Raw genomic sequence first — 14660 nt, 5'->3', positions numbered from 1 at the left:
AAATAATAGAGTAGGAATAATAATGTAGTGGGGGACCGGACCCTGGTGTTGTTATTAGAAGTTCATATCAAAGACCACTAGACTAGGGGTGATCTAGTGAACTAAGGGAGCGTTTTAAGTAGAAGCAAGTGTCTTATATAGTGTTGAAGACATTCTAGATGTTTGACGAGTTACGGCATCGACTATTCTTCATTCTTGGTTACACGTGTCCCTCCACCATAGTACTTTGCTTCAAGTACATATTTTCCATGCATAAATAGGGCTTCATGCCCTTCAATACACAAGTAGTAGTTTGGTGGGTTAGAGCATATATTGTCTTGTGGAGGTTGTGGGTTTGATATCCCCCGATAGACCACAAGGCAACATATGCCACAACCCACTAAAATACTATGTATCTTGTGCTCGGTATAAACAATTTGACTTATTTATTAGTAAGAATTGAACAAATTATACACATCTACTTGCTCACTCTTTCCGAAACACTTTTTAAAATTTTTTATTTAATAAATATTTTAGGTAAGGAAACGATGAATTTATTGAATGGACAACTATTATTGATATCTTAGGTAAGGAAACTATGAATTTATTGAATGGACAACTATCATTGATATCCTAATGGTCCATGTCTCTCTCTATCAATCTATCACTAAAATTGTCACTTTCCAATGGAACGTAACACTCATTCTGGACTCGCCCCCAATGAAGCTCAATATTTTACTGAATGCCGATGCTCGTAGTAAGCCGATTCCTAAAATTTGGTAACACCTTCTCTTGAGGGTGCCAATTGTATCAAATATATATATATATATATATATATATATATATATATATATATATATATATATATATATATATATATATAGATAGGCGGGTTCAGGTGCGGCAGTGTCTTACGGTGCGGTTATTTCTTACGGTGCGGCAACACCAATAGTTCACCAAATATGCACCATCAACGTTAGGAAATACACCACACAAAACAGAGTAAACAGAGCCCTGCATCACCAAACACACACCATTAGGTGTGAGTAAAAACACCATACACTGTTCGGAAATACACCATTGGGGGTGGTGAGTTATAAGGTGTATTTTTTTGAGTCTGTGGTGTATTTTGTGATGTTTTATTACATTTCATTGGGGTGTGTTTTTATTACACTGTTGGTGCATATTGTTAACACTGTTGGTGTATTCTGGAATTTGACCGCACCGCCGCACCGTAAGACCCCGCCGCATATGAGCGCTCTTCTATATATATATATATATATATATATATATATATATATATATATATATATATATATATATATATATATATATATATATATATATATATATAACACAATATTTATAACTTCATCAATCAAAAGACTCTACATTATATTTATTATAAACAACTAGTATATATTTTCACCCGTGTGATGCACGGAATAGATTTGTTATAATATTTTTTTAAAAAAAATTGATTGATATACAATTATATAAATTATAATATCGAATATTATATAATGCAATTAAAGAATTGAGTTGGATCGATTGTATTTTTTTTTTATGCTATCATTGCTTGAATTCGAGAAAATAATTGTCCAATTAATAGCAAATATATAGATGTACACATCCGGTGCTGAAACTTTAGATATTTTATATATCACTGTGGTATTAATTGGACAAATTTGCTCATTGTCTAGCAACTCAGTTATAGAAATCATTTGCTATCCTAATTTATTTGTATGGAATATATATTTTCCGTGTAGATATATTAACAAATCCATTATGTGTAGATTTATTAACAAATTCATTCTTTGAGTATATTCAGTACGAGTATGAGTGTAAATTATAGTATAAGTCTAAACTATAGTATTAATCCAATATTAATAAATATATAATATAAATTTTATATTCTGTGAGTAATAAATTATTTTTTTTTTGTGATTATATTCTGTGGAGAACAAATCCAATGAATTTTTGTGATGTATATTGAAGTATGGTTGTCCAACATACAATATACAACATAAATATTAATATCAATTGATATTAATCTAATATCATTATTAAGGTCCTTGTGGTTTAGTGGCACCAAGTTGCTCTTCCATATTGGAGGTTGTGACTTTGAGTCTAAGTGGAGGCGATACGTATAGATATTGCATTGTAAAAGAATTAATATTTTGGGAATCATATCTCATTTTGAGTCAATTATTAATATTCATTTTTGTGCCATATTTTCAGTCAAATATATTTTTTAATACATATCAATTAGTTTATACTATAATATAATAATTAATATAATTGCCGATACATATCCAGAATTTATATATTACGTGCCATTTTTTTCTCAGGCAAAATCTTTATTATATTCATTAGGTTAATATTAAAATAACGAATTTTAATCTAAATTATTAATAACTGATTCTTTTCTTTTTTCTATTTGCAAAATATTCCTTATATTCATATTCATTAGATTAATAGTAAAATAACACGTAGAAATAATTTTAGAATATTATGACTTCTCGAATTACGGATTCTTTTCTATTTTTCCTTTATTTTTACTGCTAACCTTATTATTATTAAGTGTTTGGGCGGGAAATTAAAAAAGATGATTTTGTTTTTAATAATTGTATTGATAAGAAGAAAAATTTACAACACATTTATTTTAGGCAAAGTTTTTTTAAAAAAAAAAATCATTTAATCAAAATATTAAATATATTTTCTTAAATTTATGTGTTTAAATGTTTAGTTCAATTTTTTGTTTTAATGGCGAGTATATAAGTATATAAGAAAAAAAAATTGTTGCAATAAAAAAACACTGCCAATTAAGAAAACGAGACACCCAAAGGAGACATAGGGCAACATATTACAAAGTAGTTATACTTATATATTGCTTATCCGAGGGAGAAAAAAAAATGAGCAATCCTTTTTCTTTTCTTTTCTTATTTCAAAAAATCTGAAGCACGATAATTTTATTCAGTAAAAATACACTTAGGGCATCCCTAATAAGAAGATTTTGGATGATTTTTACAGTTTTTACATTCACGTGGAAAAGAGAAGCTTGGAGAGAGAAGACTTGATTCCTCCGGCAAGATTTGATTTTTTGTAAGACCTACAAAAAATCAAGTCTTTCTCATCAGTTGCGCCGCGCCACACACGCCTACTGGGTACATTAGATCTGTTAATCTTTTTTTTTTTTCTTTCTTTCTTTCCCTTCTCTCTCCCACCCATATTCTCTCTTCTAATCAACTTTGCAAACACCAACTAAATTCTCCATCTATTGAAAATGCACTCATACAACAATAGCAAATTCCCAACAAAAGCGGTTTAATTATCTACAGATTAGAAAATTAGTATTGTACTTTTACCCGCAAACGTCCTCTGAATATAAAATGATCAGCAAATGTCCTCCGAGTATGAAAAAGTGACCAGTAAATTTCCTTCTACATTTACAGCTCACTTAGTTTACCCTTCAATTTAACGCCACTTTCACAAATTTGCTAACAGAAAACTACAGGTGATCACTTTTTGATACTCGAAGGACGTTTGCTGGTCAATTTATACTCAGTTGACATTCCTCGTAAAAGCACAATACTCAAAAGACCATTGGAAGTATTAACTCTATAGCAAAATGTCCAACTAAGTTATTGAAGCACATTGAGTCTTGTTTTAACTGGAAGATACCCTTCAATCCAAAACGGTATTGCACTGTCAAAACTCAAAACTAACAAAGAAGAGGCACAAGGTATTGACGTATTTGCCAACTACTCCGTATATAGTGAAGAGTAATGTAGGTCCAAACAACAAGTATTTCTCTTTTTCTTATGTACGTACTGTAATTATTGTTTGTCTAAATGCCTCAATGTAATTTAATAGGAAAAAAATATTCTAGTGGAAAGAAATAACTTTCACATGATGAGAGTTTACTAGTCTCTGAAGCTATCCATATATTCTATAATATTCAATTCCCTACGGATGACACTACCATTTCGTCAAAGAAATTTCCGTGGCAAAGCTGTAGGAGGAGAGTCTACCCGCCCACACTCGAACGAATGAAGCAACTACTGCTACTGATATTTCACACTGCTTTCGAAGATACAAGCTCCAATTATCTAGGATCGAAAGCAACATCAAAGAATGCCGAATTCCATTTGCACATCATATCATTTCTAGGCTGACCAAGGCATCTGCAAGTATGTGATTTGTTCAAATAACAAGAAAAGAGTCATGACAGATACATTTCTAGGTTCTTTTTTCCTTCTTGGATGACGAGGGAAACCCCACAACCCTTTTGGGTATAGGTAAACCCCACCTTGTGACCCTAGTCGGCAAAGGACAACAAAGAAGTAAACCAGCCTAGGTTACCCATAGTTGACCAGCTCAAACGAAGGAATCAAAGATTCGAACTCGTGACTTTGTGGTTACAAGTGTGGATCTCGTGCCATCTTGGCTGGGGTTACCCCGTTTCTTATTTCCTTCTTGTTTGGGGGTATGGGAGATGCATACTAGTAATTACTTGCTTGTGTGTGCTTGGTGGATGAAATGATATGCAGTTATTGTAAATCAATAGTTGGCATAAGGAGCTTACTCATTAATGAGGAATCTGAAGAAGAATAAATGAAATGCAATATAAACATGCAGAAATCGAAACCCCAGCAACAAAATTGTAGAGCAATTTCTTATTGTCTCGTGTGGGTACAAAAACTGATTTCAGAGAGTTGGTAAGTTCAAAAAGCCTGTAAGATATCTGCAAAACCAAAACATGGGTGTGACAATGCGACGAAGGAATTAACAACAAAATATTAGAAAAAATAAAAAGGTGAAGATTGCCATACCAAGACATAAATGGCAGTAGTAAGCATGAAATTAAGCATAGGATAGTTGGGGATAAAACAAAGAAGCCACTTTGGTTGCCCATTTGGCATATTTGATCTGCGCGTATATATATTTCAGAAAGAGACGTAATTAGCATTGATTATTGGCAGAATCTGCTAAAATCAACGTATCATATACAGAAATAGAAGCAAATCACTCTGCGTGAGGGAAAACTTCCTATTGCAATGTCAATGTACAAGGGAGTATAAAGCTGTCAGTATTAAAATAGCATACACTGCTCAAAAAGATCTAAAATCCTCAAGCAAGATGTAGCATTTGATTCAGTACACAATAATGCCTACCATACTCATATGCAAAGTGTACTGCCCATATTTGGCAAATCTTATGATTATGTATAGTTGATAAAATCCTTACTCTGCTCCAAGTTACTTATGGATTATTGGCTTACAAGCTATGGAGGATCAAGTTTTGCACAATCTATAATCTGTGATCTTTGGCAAGCATTTAAAAGGCCAATTATATAATCTATAACCTCAATTCTCTAATTAATTAGATAAGCTTTACAGATTGGATACATACTGATATTTGGGTTTCAATAAAAAACAAAGAACTAAAAGTTATGATTACACTCTAAAACCCTAAAACAGGTTACAGACTTACAGTAATAGTTTATAAATAATGAAACCAAAAAGGATTTTGAAAACTTATATAAGTGAACAACAGTCAAAAGCACACACCTCAGCCAGATGTGAAACTGTGAAATATAGGTTTCCAAGGTAATTTTCCCAAGCCACCTAAGTCAACATAAGAATTACATAATTAAAGAGTTAGAAAATTAAGCAGCTTCAACAGACTTTTAATAAATAACTACATAAAAGATGAATATGATAAGCTACTTGAGGGCAGAAAAAGAAAGAAAAATAAGCCGAGGATGGAACACAGATTCATGAATTAACATCCCTGATCAAATAGGTGAAAGAAACTTACGCAAGAAAAGTAAGTGAGAAATTCCGGAGCTCCTGAGTGAAGTTTCGCAAGCAAATGTAAACACTGGAAAGAATAAAGCAACTAAGTGAGTGCTACAAGAAGTTACACACCAAACCTACTTCATTGATTGGTCTTCTGTAATAAGCAAACCATGACCAATGTTTAATAATTTTTAGTAGAAATCCTTTGATTAAGCACTTGTTGAATAACTTCAAAAAAACTAACTAAAACAGAGCAATGAGATACGCACGTAATAGGAATCCATGATGTGTACGGATGGTACTTGTTGTAGCTGATTTTGTCAAGCTTGTATATATATTCATACCACAAATATCCAACCTACAAGTCAGAAATAGCTTGAATGAGATAATAGCAGGAAATTTTTTAAAATGTTAATCAGCAATACCTAATATCATTGATGAAAAGAACGAGATAGAACATAACTCACAATTGAAGCAATTATAACAATGGATGTCTTGATTGTGCGTCTCCTCTTAATTTCAGATTCCTCCAATTTCTCCATCCACTTCTCAACCTACAGTCAAAAAATTCTAAAACATAATTCTAATGAAGATTAAAATAAAAGAAAAAACTAAAATAGAAGCTGAAGCAAAGAATAGAAGTTTCCATTTGTATTACATTCGGGTGAAAGTACGCATATATCATCCCAACAATCCATATGTATCGATCAAGTCCAGATCTGAAATGCCATTCATGCATACGAGGGAGATCTGGCTTTGCTGGATCGGTATACCCTAACATAAAGAATAACTAAACATCAGGTGATGGTAGTTTGAGTCAACATAAATAGAATATAAATGCCTCTATTAGCAAATGAAGCAAGGCAGGGAAGCTACCAACCTAACATAGAACTGAAGGGACTCCATAAAATTTCAAAAACTCCTGGAATCTCCCAAATCAAGATAACCACTAAAACACACATAAGAAGCTTGACAAACATCACTGATCTTATCTCATTATAGTTGTGGCCAATACCAAGTGTCCCATAGACCATCAGAGTGAAGAGAGTATGCATTGGGCAGATATAATACAGCATATAATCATTGTTAAGAACAATACAACAAAATATCACAAAAAAGTTCAGCCTCCACATCATCTGCATAAAGATATGAAATCAATTATTAATGATGTGTATTAAAAATTTTGAAATATAAAATAATGAAGCTGGCTGCATTGTCACCTGAGCAAATCGAGCAAGACTAAAATCTTTTCTGATGTAATAATAGGAGAAGTTGCCAAAACCAGTCATCCAGACATATGCAGCAATAAACACACGAATTGCATTGTATATCTCTGTTGCAGCAAAGTAATGATACATCAAAAAGAGGACCTGAGGAAACCAAGTGAGAGCATAGTCAGTCAGAAGTGCAGAAAAATATCAAGTTAATAATTATGTGAATAGAAGAACAGCTGCTGCATAGAAATGTAACTTAATTTAAATATAAATCAACTGGCAAATGCAAAACATCAACTAACATACAGCAAGACACATAGAACTTGAACAGGATAATGTGGGATAACTGACACAGAAACTAACATGTGAAACAAATGACACAAAAAACTAAAATATAAATGTAAATAACCCAACATATACATGCAAAGAAGTGGGCAGAAAGGAAAGGATTGAGTAACTCTGCAAAAGCAAAGAAGAGAGAGAGAGAGAGAGAGAGAGAGAGAGAGAGCATAGGTAATAAGAATTTCACTAAAAAGTTCATTAAGCATTCATCAAAAAGTTTTCAGCACAAAAGTAATTAACTAACAAAAGCATTGGTCATGATACATAGCGCATCAGGAAAGACTTGCCTGCATCCATCCTTTCCATTCCTCTGTTTGATGGCGATTAAGATAAAGTAATGCTTTCCCAGAAAAAGCTGACTTATCATGATGTTTCTTCAGAGATGTCAATGCTGAAACTATGATTAGAAGAAGATACAGGAAGATGAAGAGATCGCGATTATAGTTCTGTTCAAGGAAAACCAGAATAGAAGAATGTTATAATCTGGCTACAGACAAGCAAGTAAAATGAAAATCCTTTAGCAATTCTGTAAGGAACATATATTTATAATTTTATAGCATAGTTACACCTATTTACCATGAAACTTAGGGTGTGTTTGGAAATCTGAAAAATGAGTTCTGGAAATCATTTTCCAAGTTTTCATTGTTTGGATGTGCTTGGAAAATCAAGTCAACGGAAATCATTTTCCGTTGACTTTGGAAAATAGGCTTGTTTTGGAGGAAAATGACTTCCCCTTTTTTGGGGGGAAGTCATTTTCCAACTTTTACACCAACATCACACCACCACCAACATCATAAACACCATACCACCACCACCTCACTACCACCATCACCACCACTACTGCCGCCGCCACCACTACTATATCACCGCAACCACCGCCACCACCACTACCACCACCAACACCATACCACCACCACCACCGCTGCCACCACCACCACCACCGTACCACCGCAACCATCGTCGCTGCCACCACCACCACCATACCACCGTCACCACACCACCACTGTCGCCGCCACTACCACCGCAACCACCGTCGCCGCCACCACCACCACTACCGCCGCCACCACCACTATAACACCTCAATCACCGTCGTCACCACCATACCACCGCCGCCGCCACCACCATACCACTGCAACCACCGCCACCACCACCACCATACCACCGCCACCATCACACCACCACCGCCACCATCACACCACCGCCACCACCATCACACCACCGCCACCACACCACCACCACCACTACCACCACCGTCGTCGCCACTACCACCACCACCACCATACCATCGCAACCACCGTCGCTGCCACCACCCACCACTACCGCCGCCGCCGCCACCACCACCATACCACCGCAACCACCACCACCATCACACCACCGCCGCCGCCACCACACCACCACCACTACCATCGCCGCCGCCACCACACCACCACCACTACCATCGCCGCCGCCACCACCATACCACCGCCACCACCACCACTGCTACCACCGTCATACCACCACCAGTTATTATTATTATTATTATTATTATTATTATATAACAAATAACACCACTACTACTACACCACCACCACCACCACCACCACAATATTTTTGATATATTATTAGTTATTTTTATTATATTTAAAATTATATTATTATACATGTTGTAATATTCTAAATAAAATAATCAAAATGTTTAATTATACAATTCTACTCATTTTCCAGAAAATTAACCAAACACACAAAAACAGTTTTCCAGAATGCAACCAAACACGGGAAAGGAAAATGTTTTCTGGAAAATGACTCATTTTCCAGAAAACATTTTCCAGAAGTCATTTTCCTGCTTTCCAAACGGACCCTTAAGGATTGATAGCCGAATTCTAGCCAACAGTAATGTTACCATAATACCATACCATGTTCTTGATTTCCAAAAATATTAAAATTCAAAGCTCACGCATGTGTACTAGTAAAGTAGTAAGTTCTCTTATGAATAATAGAAACCATTTTTAGTCTTGTAGATAATTAGTCTTGTCAGGTTATAGATGATATTCATTGAATTTGTCAGGATTAAATCAAGAAAGAAAAATTAGCATCAGTGATCAGTGGAAAACGCACCTTGGTAGAATCACCAATAACATTTGTCCGGTCACAGATGAAAAAGTAAAACAGGATTCCCCCGAATTCAGACCTAAATAAGATTGTAGGGTCAAATATAAGTAAAATGAGTAGGAAATTATGTGAAACCAAACTGAATCTTCCACAACTTACATTGCTCTAAGAGTTGCCCGGTTTTCAAGCAAGAAAGAGTCCTCCATTGTAACAAACCTAGAAACAAAACAAGAAAGGTGAGTGCAAAAGATTAAAAACAAAGCAAGTCAAAGGATGAGGAGGGGAAAATCCTCCACCAAATGCATGAAAAGAAGAACATACTAACCTAATTAAGTTTGTTTTTACAGATGTACTCTGTAACTTCAAAGATGCAGATTTTGGCAGACCTCCTTCAAGCAAAACAATTCGATCTTCTTCCTTAATTGTTGTTTCATTCCCAAATTCAGTCAGGTTATTGTCTGAATGGCTGCTTCCAGAAGATCCAGCAATGCAAAAATTGAATATGAATATCAATCAGAAGGTAGACATATATTTTAATCAACTAAAGAAAATTAACCTCACTTCTACCCTTTAATCCCTCTTTATTGGAAAATAAAACATAGTATAGATTCAAACCAGATATCCTTTTTGATTTAAAACCTTATCTATACATCAAAAACCAGAGAAATTAAAACCTCTACTTTTACATCCCTCCTCTGTTTAATACCTCAATGAACGAGACCATATGGCACATTTACCTCAAAACTTTTCCTAGATCTGCGACTCAACTTGTAACCCAAATTAAACAGCAAAACAACAACAACAATAATAATAATAATAATAATAATAATAATAATAATAATAATAATAATAATAATAATAATAATAATAATAATTGAAGCAGGTATTATTATGCATCTCAAATCTGTCTTTGTCAAAGATTTGGAAAGATACAATAGAAACTGAAAATCTGCTAGTAAAGAGATGCTAACTAAAGATAGTGGCTCCGTCCATGTATTTACTTAAGATTCACAGTTCTCATCTTCAAATGAAGACGGTAAGGATAAATGTGAGGATATATTCCATGTATTGTCTTGTAATTATAAGCATATTAAGACAAGTCTCCAGGTTGAGAAGGAAACTTACACTTTAGAGGGTGATGATGACTTTTTATACTCTAACCATTCAGCATATAACCAGGCAATGATAACAGGGATAATTCCAAATAAAAATGACACCTGAAACGTGATCAGCAAACATTGTGAGAAATTACCATGAGAAAACATGGGCGCACATAAAACAATTAGAGAATGAAAAGTAGGGAGATATAATTATGCATACAGCAATGTAGCTGTAAATATATAAATCTAACAATAAAAGACACATTATATTTAGTACAAGCTAATCCAGGATTGAGATAGTATGTGAGTTGACAGACTTTTTTAAAGCAGAAGATGCAGCTATACATCTGCTAAAGCCAACACATTGTAAAATACATATAAATCAAACCCAAATTAAGGACTATACACCAATAGGCTAAATCCATTTCTAACCTAACACAAAAATACTGCATTCCGAACTTTGCTGCATGCTCTAAAGTTTAGAGATTGAGTTTCTTATCCAGGAAAGAGAACCTATAGACTATAGTGATCAGAGACCACGTTTATGGCGTCTCAAACTCTCGGGTGATCCAAATCTGCTGACTGCTGACCATATCGTCGTCAGATCAAGCTTTTGTTTACTTCATTCAAATTCACAAACTTCTAAACCATCCAAGTTCCAACCACAGCAATTTTCAAATAAAAACACCGAATCAGAATTATGCTCAAGCAGTGGAAACTGTACCTGCCCCGGCGTCACGGGTCCGGCGACCGCCGCCATTCTCTCGCTTCTCCACAACCGCTAAATGCTACCTGATCGGAAACCAAATCAGTTATCGGAACCGACAGCGCGCATTTGAACGCTCGCCGATCGACAAGCTGCTTTCAGGACCAATGCGTGAGTATATACAGATATCTATGCAGTGTACGTATATCCTTATCCTTATATATACGCCGAGAGCGAGATGGAGCTCCGAGGCTCAAAGAGGGAAGATCTGAAGCAATGGAAAGGGGAGAGGAAGGGGCAGCTGGGATTGTGAGCGGCGTTGGACGGGGGGTTGGCGCACCGACTGTGTTAGAAAGTGGTCGTCGACGACGTCGTTTGGCCCGCTTGCCAACCGTTGATGGAGTTGTTGCCTTGTTGGGGGTCGATTCTTCATTCTTAGCTGGCATACTTAGTTGTAATCATCATCGTTTGACTCGTACAAACATAAAAATTAATATTTACTACTCCGGTATTATTTTGAAATATATAGGAGATAAAATAAATATTGATAAGTAGCAAATTATTTTCAACAAATATATTAAATTTATATATTTATAAACTAAGTGCTATTAAATACAAAAAAAAAATTAAAAATTACTAAAGAAATTAAACACAAGGAAAAAAGTTGGTTTGATCAATGAATAGTAAATAGAGTAAATACTCAAAATGGTTACTCGACTATAGCTAAATTCACGAATTAGTCCTCAACTTTCAATTTCACCCAATTAAGTCCTTAACTTTGCAATTTTGACACGATTTGGTCCTCCATCTAATTGACCGTTTGTTGACCGTGATCGACGATCTCCAGAAGAATCTTCGACTCTCGTCGGGGCACGTGGAGGCCTCCAGGATGACGTTACACCGGTTCGGAAACACGTCGTCTTCTTCGCTCTGGTACGAATTCAACTACATTGAATCCAAAGGGAGGATGAAGAAGGTGACCAGGTTTGGTAGATTGCTTTCGACAGTGGATTCAAATGTAACAGTGCGGTTTGGAAATGCAACCGGAATCTTAAAAAAAATCGACGATGGACCATGAAATTACATATATATCCTAAAAAATCACAGTCAACAAAACGGTCAAATAGACAGAGGACCAAATTGTGTTAAAATTACAAAGTTAAGGACTTAATTGGGTGAAATTGAAAGTTGAGGACCAATTTGTGAATTTAGCTATAGTCGAGGGACCATTTTGGGTATTTACTCTAGTAAATATGATAAGTAAAAATGAGACTGAGAGAGTAATACTTTTTAGCGAAAATGTAATTTTTTTCATAAACCAATAAGTATTACATTTTCACTAAGGCTGAGTTTGGAAATCCGGGAAATCATTTTTCGGATTTTTGGTGTTTGGTTACACTTGGAAAATCCAGCCAACAGAAAACATTTTCCGTTGACGGGGGAAAATGGACTCATTTTGACGGAAAATGACTTCCACCAAAAATTTGGCGAAAGTCATTTTCCGCCACATTCAGCTTGTTTCTTTTTTCTTTTTTTCTTTTAGTTCCACTAGAATTTATTTTTTTGGGTTTAAAATATAAAAAAAAAAATATTTTTATATTCTAAATAAAATAAATAAAATATTTAATTATACAAGTCTACTTATTTTTCAGAAGATGAACCAAGCACACCAAAACAATTTTTCAAATGCAACCAAACACTGGAAAAGGAGAATACTTTCCGAAAAATGACTCATTTTTCTTCTTTCCAAACGGACTCTAATATTAAAACGGAGTATAATACTTTTCAAGGAATAAGTAATAATTTAGTAAAAATATAATACTTGATGAATTATTAAAAAAATTATTAAATATTTGAAATCTGTAACATGCAAACTTATGTATAATTATATTCATTGCCTTGTTAGATATTTGTAAGTAAATTATTTTTATTTATGGAAAAGTCTGCAATCGCTATCCAAAGATGTATACCGGGTGAAACTCGCCTTTTTGACCATAATCAACAAATGACCACAATGAAATAAACCAGGGTTATCATAGTTGACTGACTCAAATAATAAAATTCAATAGACAATTCCTACAAAAAGTAAAATTCGAAATTTTATAATTATCAAGTCAATTATTTTTTATTGTACATATTTGTTTCCTTATGTATAATAAACTTGCCTAAATAGAGGTGATCTCGTGTGACCATATTTAGTTCACACATTCATAGTATGAGTGCAAATAAAGCAAGGCAATAAATGCAATGAGATGTTGGGGTGTCAATTGCGAGGAAAAGGGAAATGGATTTTCAACCAACCAGCCAACCAGCGATGGGACAATTAGGCAATTTCGTGGCAGGTGAAATGATAGATTTGGTTTTTTTTTTTTTTTTTTTTTTTTTTTGAAAGAATAGATTAATTGGTTAATTATTACGGACCAGGACTATGTGGTCTAAATGGTATCCGGGTTGGACTTCCATTTGGAAGGTTGTAAGTTCGAGCCTCAGTGGAGGCGTTATTGGCTCTTTGTGTTTCAGTAGGTTGAGAAAAGTATATGAACATAGAGCTAGTAGCATTCCAAAAAAAAAAAAAAAAAGGGTTAATTATTACGGAGTAACTAACATGAATTATATTATACGTATAATACGATTAAATAAAGTATACATACAAACGCCGGTTTTAACACGAATATATACATAGAGTTAATTACCGTTTTGGTCTATCGACTATGGCGGAAAATATCAAATTAATTCTCGACTATCATTTTTTATCAATTAAGTTCTCAAGTATTAATTTTGTGTTCGATTTGATCCTCTGTCAGTTTAGGTGTTAATTGTCCGTCTCTTTTGAAGGCAAAATAGAACTTTCATTGTTCGACAACGGGGGAAGAAAAATCGCAGTTACTGTGGCAATCATCGGAACAACTGGCAGCGACTGGGATGGTGGCGAGAAGGGATTGCCGGCGTTGGTGTCGTCTGTGGGCGAGGCGACCTGGACCCAATAAAAGGACTCCACTGTACTACTCATTCCGCTGGAGGTGGGGTGCTGGGAAATAATTTGGTGGTCTTGACTATACATCCTGGGATAAATGAAGGGATCATGGGCATTTGAGGTCTGAATAAATTGGTGGTGCGGTATGTAACACCCCCAATTTTCTAACATCTGGCCCTAGTATTAAATACCCTTAAAGGGGTAAAGGTTACGGAATAATAGAAAAGGGGTAAAAGACTATTACCCAAACATACAACCAAAAAGGTGATGCTACTCCGTAGCTACCCTTAATAGAGTAACTACACGGAGAAACTAAGGGGTCGTTTTACCAAACTTGGAAAATGGAGGATTTTCCAGAAAAATGAGAAATGAAGAAGTGGAGAAAATGAAAAAATGGAGAAGTTGTTTACTAAATTCCTTTTTCCAAATCCTTATTCTTTCTCCATTTTTCCA

General features: G+C 34.8%; 1 protein-coding gene across 1 annotated transcript; it reads right to left on the bottom strand.

Moving 5' to 3' along the window:
• Positions 1-3727: 3727 nt before the first annotated feature.
• LOC109173420 (protein REDUCED WALL ACETYLATION 3-like) lies at positions 3728-11644 on the bottom strand. Its single transcript, XM_019322653.1, has 16 exons — positions 11252-11644; positions 10553-10644; positions 9753-9893; positions 9587-9643; positions 9434-9506; positions 7627-7785; positions 7004-7153; positions 6664-6919; positions 6442-6557; positions 6251-6337; positions 6053-6141; positions 5803-5865; positions 5553-5609; positions 4815-4911; positions 4568-4726; positions 3728-4166 (listed from the first exon to the last, which is right to left on the bottom strand). Exons 1-15 carry the CDS (start codon positions 11285-11287, stop codon positions 4571-4573), a joined length of 1629 nt encoding a protein of 542 aa, XP_019178198.1. The 5' UTR covers positions 11288-11644; the 3' UTR covers positions 3728-4166; positions 4568-4570.
• Between the last annotated feature and the right edge of the window lie 3016 nt (positions 11645-14660).

Source organism: Ipomoea nil, unplaced genomic scaffold, assembly GCF_001879475.1.
Source record: "Ipomoea nil cultivar Tokyo-kokei standard unplaced genomic scaffold, Asagao_1.1 scaffold0480, whole genome shotgun sequence".
Lineage (NCBI taxonomy): Eukaryota > Viridiplantae > Streptophyta > Magnoliopsida > Solanales > Convolvulaceae > Ipomoea > Ipomoea nil.
The sequence above is the reverse complement of the archived record's forward strand: the minus strand, read 5'-3'. Positions and strand labels throughout refer to the sequence as shown.

Excerpts from the sequence above, each read along its gene's own strand:
- LOC109173420 (XM_019322653.1), bottom strand. The coding sequence starts at position 11,287 with ATGGCGGCGGTCGCCGGACCCGTGACGCCGGGGCAG. Across the intron at positions 6,920-7,003 it reads GTCTTGCTCGATTTGCTCAG|ATGATGTGGAGGCTGAACTT; the intron begins GTGACAATGCAG and ends ATCTTTATGCAG. Across the intron at positions 5,866-6,052 it reads ACATCATGGATTCCTATTAC|TGTTTACATTTGCTTGCGAA; the intron begins GTGCGTATCTCA and ends TATTCTTTCCAG.